This window comes from Sceloporus occidentalis, unplaced genomic scaffold (assembly GCF_023333645.1).
Source record: "Sceloporus occidentalis isolate IW3139 unplaced genomic scaffold, rSceOcc1.0.p SCAF_7, whole genome shotgun sequence".
NCBI lineage: Eukaryota > Metazoa > Chordata > Lepidosauria > Squamata > Phrynosomatidae > Sceloporus > Sceloporus occidentalis.
In genome coordinates, this window is record NW_028316987.1 from 71,305,043 (window position 1) to 71,318,654 (window position 13,612).

Genomic DNA, 13,612 nt, shown 5'->3' on the forward strand with positions numbered 1-13,612 from the left:
ACTGACCCTACTTAGCTTCCAAGATCAGACTGGATCTGGTGCCTGCCCCTTTTTCTTTGCCTGCCTAAACTGTATCTCTGTAAAGCTCAGCTATAACGCTCAACTGATGCTTTAAGTTCAGGCAATATTAGAAATTTGGGGACTAAAGAAAAAATGTCATTGGGAACAGAATTATTTTTGTGGAGGTGGAAACTGCCTTCCTTCTGCCCCTCCTGTAGCTATACCCTTGGTTCCATGTTTCTTCATGAAAGAGTAGCAAACTGTTGGTTTCATCTGGCTAAAGAAGGAGTTTCTTCTTCTACATCTTCAAAGTCCTGCATGATTTGGGACCAGGGTACCTGAAGGAACAACTGCACATCTGCCAATGTGTGCAGAGATCATCACTAGAAATCCACTCCAGCTGTTATTGCCTTTGGAAGTTAAGTGGATGGGTTACAGGTGTTCTCGTTGGTGGCACCAGTACTATCCCAAATAATTTTGCTTCCTAAAGGAAAATTCCCAAAGTCAGTGCACATAGTGCCTTAGGCCAGTCAAGTCTTCTCAGCATCTGAGGCAGGAAATACCCCAAGAGCTTCTTCCCATTCCTGGCAGTAAAATAACAAACAACAACAATACATGTACGCATACACAAACATACAGGCACACATATTACAGGGACAATCAAAATAGAAATATTTGAATATTATGGCAAAACATTATACCATCTGCCTTCCTCAGCTGCTTTAAATACAAGTAAGCTGTAGACAAGGTGGAAGTTACTGTGAGTAAATATGCATAAACACATGCTAAGATATAATTTTGAGATGGAGTTTCATCTTGAATGTACTATGAAGGGGATTTTAAATTTCTTTTCAAATCCAATATGGTTCAGTGCTCCTGATTTTTACTCTTTAAATTCATCTTATGGCACTGCTTTGCTTCATGGAAGGACTTGGATGCTTAGCTATTTCCATATACCTCAATAATTATCGCACTGAAGAAGAAAAGTTTATTTCCCTCATTTTATCTTTCCTCACCTTATGCTTCTCCTAGTTACTTGATATTCACGGTCAGAGGAAGAGAATAGTACCTATGGGCAATCTCACATGTTTCAAGGCTGAGTTCTAGCACATTAATTTAGCACACCACTGATACTCAGGCCTGTACAGATAAAGGACTTTAAATTTCCTATAGCTGCAAACATAAGGAAACTGCTGAAAAGCTGCAGCCCTTGACATCAGTAAGCAACAAATGTTACTGTGAAGGAGTGTAAAGTGCCAAAAGGAACAGAAATATGAAAAGAAAGCTTTTCTCAAAGTAAGCAATGTCAGTTCATGCGCCTCTCACTCACTTTTCTGGGACACTTTGCAGCTGCAACAAATGGACTTCAGCCAGGCTAGTCATGACTGATGGTGTTGTTTCCACTGCTGTCACTTTCCATTTTGGGGTTTTGCTTTTTGCTCTTCATTAAAATGGATGTTCATGACTAGAACGGAATCAAACACACATTCACTTCAGTCTCAGTTGCCCTGGAAGCTTCAATGACTTCTGTGATAGTGGTACTGCACTCTGTTGGCCTCATTGACAGCAAGATTGGTAGAACCTGCAAATAAGGTGATCCCCTCCCATTGAAATGAATGATCAAGCATTTGTAAAAGACACATTCAGCCATCCCTGTGAGCAGAACAAGCATGAGAATCCACAAGCTTTCACAAGCATACAGCCAGCTGTTAATTCATCTCCTTTCATTAGAAGGCTGATACAAAAACATTTTAAAGCTATGTTTCGAAGTAAGGCAAGAGACTAAATTTTCTTATTTTTTATTTATTTGTTAATCAATATATTCAAAAGTTCTTTTATTTAAAAAAACAACACAACTGCCAGTGTAAACATGCGCCAGGTACACAGATAATATAAAATATTGCACATACAAAAAAAACCTTCTTCACTTGCTAATTATATTTCATCCATTTAAGAGGGTCATGTATAGTCAATGTACATATTTTCAGCAAGGCCATCATTCTGGACAAACTGTGATTATAATTCAATTATTCAGTATTTACAAAAATGGTACAATCAATCTCTTTTGCATGAATGGAAAGGATAAGCTGCAGAAATCTGCAGAAATAACATCATAGCTAGAACCAAAGCTTGGAAGCTACCTTTTTAGAGTACAATCCCTAACATCTCAGTCTGTATGGGAAATTTACCTTTTGTCCACTCTCACCAGTCTTCATTAATCTCAAAGGTGCTAAAAGATTTTTAAAAAATGCTGTCCAGAAAACAATAGTTTTTCCATGCTTTGAGAGATATTGGTCCACAAGCATGTCCTATGTTATTGATTTTTTTTTTGAGAGCCTGCATGTTGTAGTGGTTTGAGCACTAGACTGGAAGAATAGTTTGAGTCCCCACTTGGCCATGGAAACCTACTGGGTGATCATGGACGAGTCACACTTCCAATCTCAGAGGAAGGCAATGGCATCCTCCTCTCAACAAATCTTGCCAAGAAAACCCTGTGATAGATTTTTCTTAGCACTGCCATAAGTTAAAATTGACTTGATGGCACACAACACCACCACAACCCTGGAAAGCGCCTAAGGAATTACAACTTTCCTTGATTTAAATATCACTGGAATAATATTTTCCTCCTTTCAAGTTCCTTTGATTTCCACATGGCCTCCCTTGGGTTTCACATTCATGTAGAAACATGATAACCATCCCGTTCAATTTTACAGCATTCAAAAGGAAAGTCATTTATATAAACTGGATTTATGATACAATTGTGATTGGTGAATTTGATTTGAATTGAGACATCAATACAAGCAATTTTGGGAATACATTTCTTTTTATCTCATGGTATGCAATTGAAAAAGCAAAACACACATTAGCCTGGCAGATTAAGAAGAAGCCTTTTAAAAGTCCAGCTAAAAAATCCACAATTTATATTATCAGTTTATGTTAGGAATTTTTACAGATTAAATTCCTGGGATTTATTCACTAGAAGCCAACCAACACAACTGTTTGGCTGGTTTATAAGACAAGCTTGGTTTGGACAGAGAGTGGGATATCCTATTGAGCCTTCTGAAGCATTTTTGTCCAGAGTTCAACAGGTATTTATGTCGGCTAATTTTTGACCTTGTTTTTTTTAAAAAGTTGGAAAAAATCAGTTCGGGACATTCAAATGGCTCTAGAGGCTGATTAGGATTCAAGAGACAATAGTCTTTTCTTTTTTCCAGCCTTATGACAGCAGATATTGCATAGAAGTCCTTTTTGGCAGGACAAAAGTTTGGATTATCAGAACAACTATGGCGGGTTACACACTGCCATTTAGTACGTAATGAATACGTACTAGGGTTAGGAAGAGTCGGTGCTTCCGCACCCCCCTAACCCTAGTACGTATTCTGTAACCCACCTATATCTAGAGCATATGGTGCTAAACATTAAGTCAACAAACTTGCCAGGGAGAAGGGAAGAGTCTGGGTGATTGAGAAATAAAGGCACTTCTACCTTGAACACTACTTTCAGATTCAAAAAATCCAACAAGATTATGGGCACATGGGAAGCCAGGCAGAGTTTGAACTAATTCATTTGGAATTCATGCTAAGATAGTCTGGTCCAACCATTACTAAAGTTAAATGTTGATGGCTATTTCAAAAATTTACAGGCTGCCTTGGAATCTTGCTGCATATGGTCAAATGACTGTCCATCTGCAACCTACAGTTAAGAGGGAATACAATACAGGCATAAAAACCAACCAAGAAATATTAGATAACTGTGAATAATAATAATGCAAAATAAAAAAAAACCCTACTTCAGAAACCAGGTGAGCACATACTTCTCTTGCATGTGTAGTATTCTACTTAACTTAGTGGTGCTCTGCTTATTTTTATACATGAAAACACATGCTCAGAGGTCAGCTGTCTTCGCAGAAAATAATAAAAAATCTATTCCATGTAGTGGAGTTTCCATGCCTAGATCAGACTTCTATGAGTACATGAACTAGTGTCTCTAATGGTCAATTACTGTAATAAACGAAAGAAAGAGAACATAAATCTATTTTTAACAACTGGATATGTTCTGGAGCACCCTTCTTAGAAAAAAAAAACAAACCTCAAAGCAAACAAAAACAAAATAAAAAATCAGAGTCAAAGACAGTTCTCATTTTGTTTTCAGAAACATATTTCAGTACATTTAAAAAAGGTAAAGCTTTCCGCTTGACATGGATGTCTTTTTGTAACCAACTGTAGAGGGAGGTGCTCATCTGCGTTAGTAAGCTGAAGAGCCAGTGTTTTCTGAAGATGACTCCAGAGGACTTGTGGCCAGCAGGACTTCATCGAATGCTTTTACCTTCCCACCAAAGTGGTACCTATTTATCTACTTGCATTTGCATTCTTTCGAACTGCTAGGTTGGCAAAAGGTGGGACTAGCGACAGGAGCTCATTCTGTCACGTGGCACTTGGGCCTCAAACTGCCAATCCTCTGACTTTCCAATCATCAGAACTGGCATCTTAACTACTGAGCCACTGCATCTCCTTCGGTACATTTACAAAGGGTGTTTTCTAATTTTTAATGTGCAAGCCAGATGGGACACCTGGAAATCAGGAATGCTTTGTGGATGGTGAAAGCAACGGTAGAATATTATTTCTTCTTTTGAATAATCAATGGTTGTTTGAACCAAGTACAAGAGATGAATATAGTGGGCTTGTGCTTATCATCCAAAGAAGAACTTTCAAAAAGGGCTGATAAATGAGGGTTCAATCCTTTCAGAGGCTTAATTGATCTTATTTTATCCATATAACATTTTTTCTAGCTGGCATTTTTCATCTACAGAGGATTTGATCAAGAGTGTGGCTTGGCTCACTTACCAGGAACAATGGATTGTTTTTCGGGAATAAACTGTATTACACGAATACAAAACTAACACATTTTCCATTTACTCTATGTTTCCCCTGCAAATAGACACACATCTCTGGAACGGGATACCAGTCTTCTTTATGTTTGTCAATCAGGATGAATCTTAATCTGTTATGTTTGTACTTGGTGTGATTAAATAAATGGATAGCTCTATGTCTTACATCTCAAGGAACAGGGTTAAACTAGAAAATCTTCAGGGTCACTTTCAAGGCCTGCACTTCTATGATTCATTATTATACATCCCATCCTCTAAAATAATATGCAATTCCACTTCTCTCCAAACACTTATTGATATAAGGAATGTGCAGGGTACATTCTCTCTATTTACATACAAAATGCTGAAGCCGTTGCCATCAGGATAAAACTTCAGAACCTATTTTTGTTAGGATGACCAATCTACAAAAGATGGAAAAATAAATAACCATGCCTTGCTTATGAAAAGTATTTTTAAAAGCTCTTTTTTTTGCTTTTCAGAAGTACTTTCATGGTACCAATAATATTGCTTGTCTCCCTGAGCCAGAGTTTCATAAAAGTTCTTATCATTAGGGAGGTGCCACAATGTTCTGCCAACATACAGTAGAGTCTGAACATTTCGTCCTGCTCATCTTTACAGCATACAAGAGCACATGATTTTCATCCTTGCATGGTTCTGACGAATAGTGCTTTTAATGTACCCCATGTGCTGTGAAAAGTCTATCACCTTTTTGAAACTGAAAGTAAATTTGTTTTCACAGTAGGTTTCTTTTGCTCATCAACTGTATGCATCTTTAAGGCGGCAATAATATTCTTTTCTGCCATCAGTGGTCATGGTGTAGCAAAAGTGTGTCTAAAGTTGCACAGACCATGCCAAAACCTTGCCAGTCTTCAGTTCAAAGGACTTTTACTGGTAGGTGAAACATTTCTGCAGTTGCGTCAGGACCCTTCAGTAGTCTTGTCATTTGTTAGTTGTACCCGGTCAGCCATGTCATCTCTGGGAGGCCTGGCCCGGTCAAAGAAGCCACACTAGAAGGAAAAAACAGACAAGGGTAGAGAAGTTGGCAAAGCAATAATCTACCTGCCATAAAGTTGTCTCTTTCATTTTCAGATCTTGCCATCACATTACTGTTAGGGTTTGGTACTCCATGCCTGTGCAAATGGCATAGATTAAACAGTGATATGTTGTATGTTGTTGGCAGTACTTTGCTTTACAAATAGCTTGGAAAAATACTATTTTGGACCACAATTATTATTACTGTGTGTCCATGCCATATACGGCTTTCAGCATTCACTGAAGCAGCATCTGGGAGGAAACAATGGTGCGCACACCCATGGCACATGCACCACGCCACGCCACATGCACAGGCCTCATTGTTTTTAATGGGACTCAAGCATACACTTTTTCCCCCTTATGCGGGGTGGTTGGGTCCAGAACAGATCCCCTGTGTAAGGGAAGGGCCCACTGTATTGTGATTATTTCATTTATATTCTGCCTTTCTCCCAAAATAGGGACTCAAGGCAGCTCATGGCAAATTTAAAACCATACAAATTAAAAACAATAGAAAAATATTTAAAAGTACAAATATAATATTTTTAAAACGATTAAACAATTTATCACGTTAAAACATTAAACATTAAAATCGTAAAATATTTTAAAAACTAAAAAAAAAAAAAATCTGAATTGCACACATTTTGACCATATGAAAAAGCCCAGAATCCCTCTACCTAGGATGGATCCTGGCTATGAGGTTTTGAGGATTCTGCCCAAGCACCTATATCAAGTAAGTGGAGCATAATGCTCCAACCACACATTTCCATGTACATGTCTTTTTGTTTTTGTATGAGCCCTCTGAGTCCTGTCCATCCCACCCCACAGCTGGGAAGCTCCAGGAGGGGGAGCTGTTGTTGTTTACTGGTGAGAAGAGGAGGGATAAATGTATAGGGATGGAAAGAATTTTCAAAAATATGAGTTAAATGGTTTTAAAAATGTTTCTCCAGTGTTGAGAAACCCTGACGAGAAGACTCTTGGACTGAAGAGAATCTTTGCAATTCGGGACTCATTCGACACAAAATTCACATGTGGCAATTCTTTGCAGAAAATATTTTCTCTACAGGGAAGGCATTTCCTGTGCAGAGAATAATATGGTTTTGTAGAAGTATGGTTTTGTGAACAAAACATTGATGTTTCTTGTACAGAAAATTCTATTTTCTGCACAAAATAATAATGTGTGGATTTTGCATAAATCTTGAATTGCAAACAGTCTTCAAAAACTTTCTCACAATGTGAAGAAACTGACTAAATTATTATTTGCTTCCTTCAAAAAGAAAATTAGTGAAGAATTACATCCCTAGCAGAGAAGGAAGTCAGTTGATAAAGAACTGACTTGTCTTGGTTCTGAGTGGGGAAGAAAAGGAATTGTGCTTCTAGGTGGATTGAGCCCTTTTATCTCTCCTTGTAGCTACATCATTTCAGTTGCCTCATTGCTTCCTGCCCTCCTCAGCAGTAGGCAGTAGCTACAGAATGGCAGCTCCATCCAAAAAGAGCCATATGCGCGTGGAAGCGACACTTACATGTGCTCATGCCACTAACTGGATTCCAGCCTGTGAGTGTTATAGTCCAAAACTGCTCTGTTTTCCAAGCTTGGTTTAAAATGTCCTCATGCCAAGTCTCCATATTACTTTTTAGATGCAGGAGATTGATTCAAATGTTATGCTTCCTATGTAGAAGCTATTGTTTTGGCAGTAGCCTTGAAAAGCCTATACTGTCATTGGTGTTCAGTCACAAGGAGAGCTTGCCAGATGCACAATATGTTCCCAAGAGCTACTGATGTTTAGTTTCTCCACTGAATCAAATTGGTTAAACTATAACTTTATCCTTGTGTTCTGCTTATTCATGACTTGAACTTCTTTGATTATGACCATGAGCTCCTGAGCTTGGCTCTGATGTCCCAGCTTTAGTTTTCACCACCAAAACTAACCTGTCCATGCTACTAGTTAAGCAAAAGTCAAAGAGAAAATAAATACTTTAGGCCGTGATTGTTAATTCCTTACTGAGGTCCCTCATTCTAGCCTTCTTCCTGACTTTCAGACTTTTCTTCTTGTTGCATCGTCATGAGAAAGCTTTTTGACTAGCTTCTATATCAAGGGATAACTAAATGACTGAGAATTAATTATGAAAAACAACTGGATTTTTAAAAACATTACTGGGTTGATGAAATGGAGGCTGTCACTGTTTGTCATGGTAAGAAATTAAAAAGATACACCCCCACCCAAAATCTTGGACAGAGGTGAAGAACAGGTACAAGGTTTGTACAAATCTGGCTATGGGGTGATAACATATCATGCATGCCATGAACTGGGTTACAGCCTAGTAAGGCTTATACGATATATACTGTAACGTGCTAGATTTTAAGGCAAGAGTGGGACCTTGTTTTGTGACAAATGAAGATGCCCTTGGAAACCACAACATATCCCACAACATAAAACATGACAGTTTGGGGCCCCTTTCCTCCACAATCCCAGAAAGGCCTTTAAAAATGACAGTTTCCTTTCCAAATTCGGTGGTATGCAACAGTGTGGACTCTGTGGAGTGGAATGGCTTCTGCCTCCTTTGTAGCTGCCTACTCCTGATTTAAGATGTCAAAAGTTTTTCTATTACCAAAGAGTATTAAATGTAACAAGGCTTCCTTTTTAGGAAACAGGCAAGGGATTGTAGGAAGATATTGTGGAACAAATTGGGTTAATGGATTCTTTAGAGAGCCAGTTTGATGTTGGGCTTTGAGTGCTGGACTAGGACTCTGGGAGATCTGGGCTCAAATCCCTGCTCAGCTATGGAAAGCAGCTTTGTGAATCAGGGTAAGTCACACTCTCTTAGCATTAGAGGAAGGTAACAACAAACCTCCTATGAATAAAACTTGCCAAGAAAACTCAATGACAGGGTCACCATAAATCAGGGTCATCTTGGAGGCACATAACAAAATGAAGTCTTGCCATTCTTTAACTTTGCAATATAAATAAATTTTGTTTTGTTCTTGCCATTCTTCTTTTCCATATAAATAACATTTGTTTTGTTCTTATGACAGTGGAGTGCTCCTGTGGAAGGAACTCCGGGTAGAAACCAGATGCTCAATATCAGTAGAAGATTTTTCTTTTGCCTGTTGGAGAGCTGCAGTCTAAAACTCTCCACAGCTGTGAACCATGAATCATTCTGGGGCAGAACCAGTGTATATTCTACTCTGTTGAATCTTATCCATGTACTTGCTGTTTCATACTAACTTGGACTGGGGTTGAACTGTTCTCTAGATATGGAGACAAGATGCGACCATGGAGCAGATTATGAAATGATGAGGGCTTGGTTGGAAAACAGCTTCTCACTTGCTTGATCTCCATAACTGGTTTTGATTACCTGTCTAAATGGAGATGATACAAAGGAATGGAATGTACTTTTAAAATTAGATCTCTGCAAGGAATCTTTTGAAACAATGACTAATACAAAGAACCATACACACCCAATTCTTCTGGGATTGTACTTATGCCAGGCCTATATAACTTGTGTCCCACCAAGCTGCATGGAGCCCACCCACCTTGTCTTCCAAAGACTTGACAGCTCCAGGTTTTGCCACCTGTATTTAGTTGGAAAAATAGATAGAATGCCAAATACTTGGCAGGCCATCATTCATAGTAGGTGGGCAGACTGCATTCAGACTGTTGAATCAGAGATTCTACAGGCCTATTTTAGCTACACAGATAATTCACAGCTTCTAATAAGTAATTAGTTGTATAACTCATTGCAAAGACACTGCAAAGTTACACGTGCCACTATTAATGCTTAAAAAACAACAACAGAGGTTTGTTTGTTTGTTTGTTGTATTGCTCATCCATTTTTTCTTTCTTTTTGGGAGATAATCAATATAAAAATGTGAAAAAATGACTTAAAATATGAAAAATCCTTTCAAGATGATCCCAGAACCATTTATAGCCCCCTGCAGAGTAATGAGAAAATTTAACTTGAGAATGTGATTTGCTACTTGAATAAAAAAGGGGGTTAATTGTGTAATTTTTGTTGTGCCTTCATTACTGCCAAAAGTAATGTGTTACAGGCAGTGCCATTACTTGTGGAGTGTTAATTCTAACCACAAGAAGAATTTCCTTACAAAATCTGCTCCATTGACATTCATAGTGTGAGAGTTTTTGAGCATTTTCTACATTCTTCAAAGAAAAGTAATTAAAGATAATAAGAAATAAGTGACAGGGTGGATGAAAATAAATATTTTACTCTCCATCCTCTTAAATTAAAAAAATTCTAATAGTTTTCAAAAATCTGTACTAGATCACTTACAAGCTAGTTCAAGATCAAACTTAAGTTTTGTACAAACATGTACAAACAATTAGATTTTAATCTATAACTACATAACCTTCTGTCAAATATTTACTTCTGACATTAAAGGAAACCCCTTGGGAACAAGATTTGACTTCTGAAGCCAGGTATTATAAATATAATTTAATGTCATACATTATATATATTATGGCATGTTAATATTTATGAGTCTCTTTACAAACATTTATGTTTCACATAACAAGAATTACTTTTTGGCACAGTAATTGTCTTATATCCAATAGTAGAACAAGGTTTGTGCAATTTTTTGTGATTTAAATAACAATTTAAATTGCTTTGATTTAAATTAATGAATTTTCTTTCTTAATCAATTAATCCATCTGATACATTATATTAGAAAGTTAAAAATATGTCCAAATGAAATAGTTCTCTGGAGTTTTCAGTCAACAGTAGTATGTATATCTAGAAGTCATGAATGTGAAAGGCTACATGTGACTTGTAGAGGTCTAGGCAGCTCTTGCAGCAGAATCTCCTATTTATTTTATTATATATAGTATTCAATTGATCAGCTTCATCTATTCTGTATAGAACATTTGTACACAGTATCAAACTGAGAACTGAATGTCCAATGTGATTTCATTCCCTAGGAGATTATTAGGATGAAATGAGGAAAGTTACCTTTAATCAAAAGCTTTCATGGACAGCATCCATAGTTTTGGGTGAGTTTTTCAGGCTATGTTATTTTTATTGTTGTTCTGAGCTGCTATCTATTTTGTTTTTGCTATTTATTGCTAGTGTGATTTGCCATGTTATTTGATTGCCAGTGTTATTTGCTATGTATTTTCTTTACTGTTGTAAGCCACCCTGATTCTTTGTGATTGGGCGGGATATAAATAAATAGTTGTTGTTGTTGTTGTTGTTGTTGTTGTTGTTATTATTATTATTATTATTATTATTATTTGGCTGTGTATTGGAAGTGTTTATTCCTGGCATTTGTATCTGTGGCTGGCATCTTCAGAGAAATCTGGCATGGAAGTGAGTGGGGTATATATACTATGTGGTTGAGAGGAAGTGATTTACATGTTCAACCAAGGGTCACACATTATATATACCCCACTCACTTCCATGCCAGCATTCTCTGAAGATGCCAACCACAGATACTGGCAAAACTTCAGGAATAAACCCTTCCAGAACACAGCAACATAGCCTGAAAAACCCACAAAAAACGATTACCTTTAACCATTCATAATTTGAGTATGTGAAGTCTGATAAATGATTACATCAAATGCACCATTTCAGGAATGGTTACCAAGAAATAAGTTTAAAAAGAAAAAAACTTAGGATCATGAAATAATTGGGGAAATACTGGATTAGGACAGAGCAGTCAATACAGTCATTAATACATAAATAACAAAATGTGCAAAAGTTAGCTTTTTGGACTAGAACTAATTTCAACCAGCATGTCAACTAGCCATGTTGGTTTGGGGATTCTGGAAGTTGTAGTCCAAAACACCCTAGCTTTTCCAAGCTCTGAAAAGACAGTTGGGAAATCAGCTCTGTCACGGTGAAAATTAAGCTATGTCTCTGATGTGCAATGCTTGCATTTTTAGGCACTTTGAAGTCAATCGTTTCCAAGTCCCCAAACGAAAACCTTGTAAACTGCCAGTGACTGAGTGACTGCATGTCTTTAGTAGTGCAGTTAAAAACATCAAACAGAACCTACTGATATTAAAATAAAATCACTTGCAGCCCCAACAGTATAACCATTTCTCTTCCCCTCGGGTGCAAGATCATGTTACAAAAGATAATTCCTTTGGGTTTTAGGAAACAAAGCTCGAAATGTTTGTTTGCAAAGCACCACAGCACTCTTGTCTCCTTGGACAAAAGAAGATCATAGGTCTTGGGAATCACAGCCAATCTCTCACTGCTCACTTCTGATGAGCCTTTAATAATGTGAGACTTTGAAAACAGGCTGCCTCTCAAAGGCAGACAACCAAACATAACAGTTATCAAAAATAAATAACACACCCATCTCAGATGTCTGTGATTGTTTTGCTCAGTAGATCATCAATTCTTTTGTCTCCTCATGCATACCCCACAACCTGGTTTTATTAGCATCCACTTTAGTTCAACATACCTTCCACAAAGCTAAGGTCAACATAGCCAGGACCAGCAGGCCAAGGAGTATGGCTAATATTATGACCCACAGTGGGATTATAAAGGAAATGTTTGGAGTAGCCCAAATAACAGATGTTTTAATCTGAAAGAGAAGATTTTTAAAAAAATGAATAAAAAGAAATACAAATTGAAAAAAATATTATAATACAACCTGAACATGAAGTAAATAATTTTTTCCTATAAAGTTAAACAACAACAAAAAACCACTACTTTAAAATCCATTATATAATAATGGCAATAACTTTCAAGACCATTTTAAGATACTTTGCTGCCTGAGATGAAAGATAAGATAGCACCATGCTCCTGATTCCATGTACAGAAGACAGCTGAATTGGCAGCTTAACCATACTTCAACACTGATGATGGAAGTGTGTCCTCAAAATTACTTCCGTCAACAAAGCCTTTGACAAAGAAGCTTCTTTCTACAAAGTCTTTTTATGCCTGCTGGGCTCCTCATTTTCTTTCTTGTCTTCCTTCGAGGTCCTTGTATGCCCCTACGAAATGTTTGATTACTGTTCACACCCCCTACAAAAATAACATCACATTTAAAGATGAAGAAGTCTAATTCCTACTTTTTGAACCACATACAATGCTACAGGTGAACAAATTGAACTTTAAAAAAATAAGCTTTTAACTCAGTGCATAAAATGCAAATCTAAGCAGTTAGACAAAATTGTAAACAGTAAAATCAATCCCAATTGTGAACACAAAATTCAATGACTTCTTTGCTCCTGCTTCACACTCATGATTTTGTCAGAATGTGAAACTTTCTTGCTGACTCTGATCTGCAGGTTGGCCTGTGGCCTCAAGTGATTCCTATATTTAGTCTTGATTGACAAAAGAAAATTGACACAAGTATCTTTGTTGCACACCCTGGACGTGCAGGCATCCCAGGTTAGGAACCCTTGTTCTAGCTAAAAAAAATTTTTTTAGCAGTACTTGGACTGGGAGAATAGTGAACGAAGGCTAGAGAAACAGCATTTTTGGTGCTGGGTTGCAGCAGTATGTCTGTAATAAATAATGATATAAAGCTTGAGCTTGAAATGAATGGGATTCTGCTTTAACTGATCTTACTGTACCTGTGTGTATCTGCCCACAATGGGCAAGGCAAATAGCAGTTGCCTCCAAAACCTCTTATTGAGCTGAGCAAAACAGAGAGAAAAGGGGAACACAGATAAACCCTCCTCAACACTTTCCCCCAGCTTGTTAAAAATGCATGGACATCAAAAT

The 13,612-nt window shown here is 37.4% G+C and overlaps 1 protein-coding gene across 1 annotated transcript in view; it reads right to left on the minus strand.

Moving 5' to 3' along the window:
• Positions 1 to 1,838: 1,838 nt before the first annotated feature.
• Positions 1,839 to 13,612, minus strand: part of ITGA8 (integrin subunit alpha 8) — a 148,561-nt gene continuing 136,787 nt past the window's right edge. The window contains exons 29-30 of the mRNA XM_089533306.1: positions 12,342 to 12,464; positions 1,839 to 5,895 (exon numbers count right to left, since the gene is read on the minus strand). Of these exons, the coding sequence (XP_089389432.1) occupies positions 5,806 to 5,895; positions 12,342 to 12,464 (213 nt within the window). The 3' untranslated portion in view covers positions 1,839 to 5,805. The remainder of the gene's footprint in view (positions 5,896 to 12,341; positions 12,465 to 13,612) is intronic.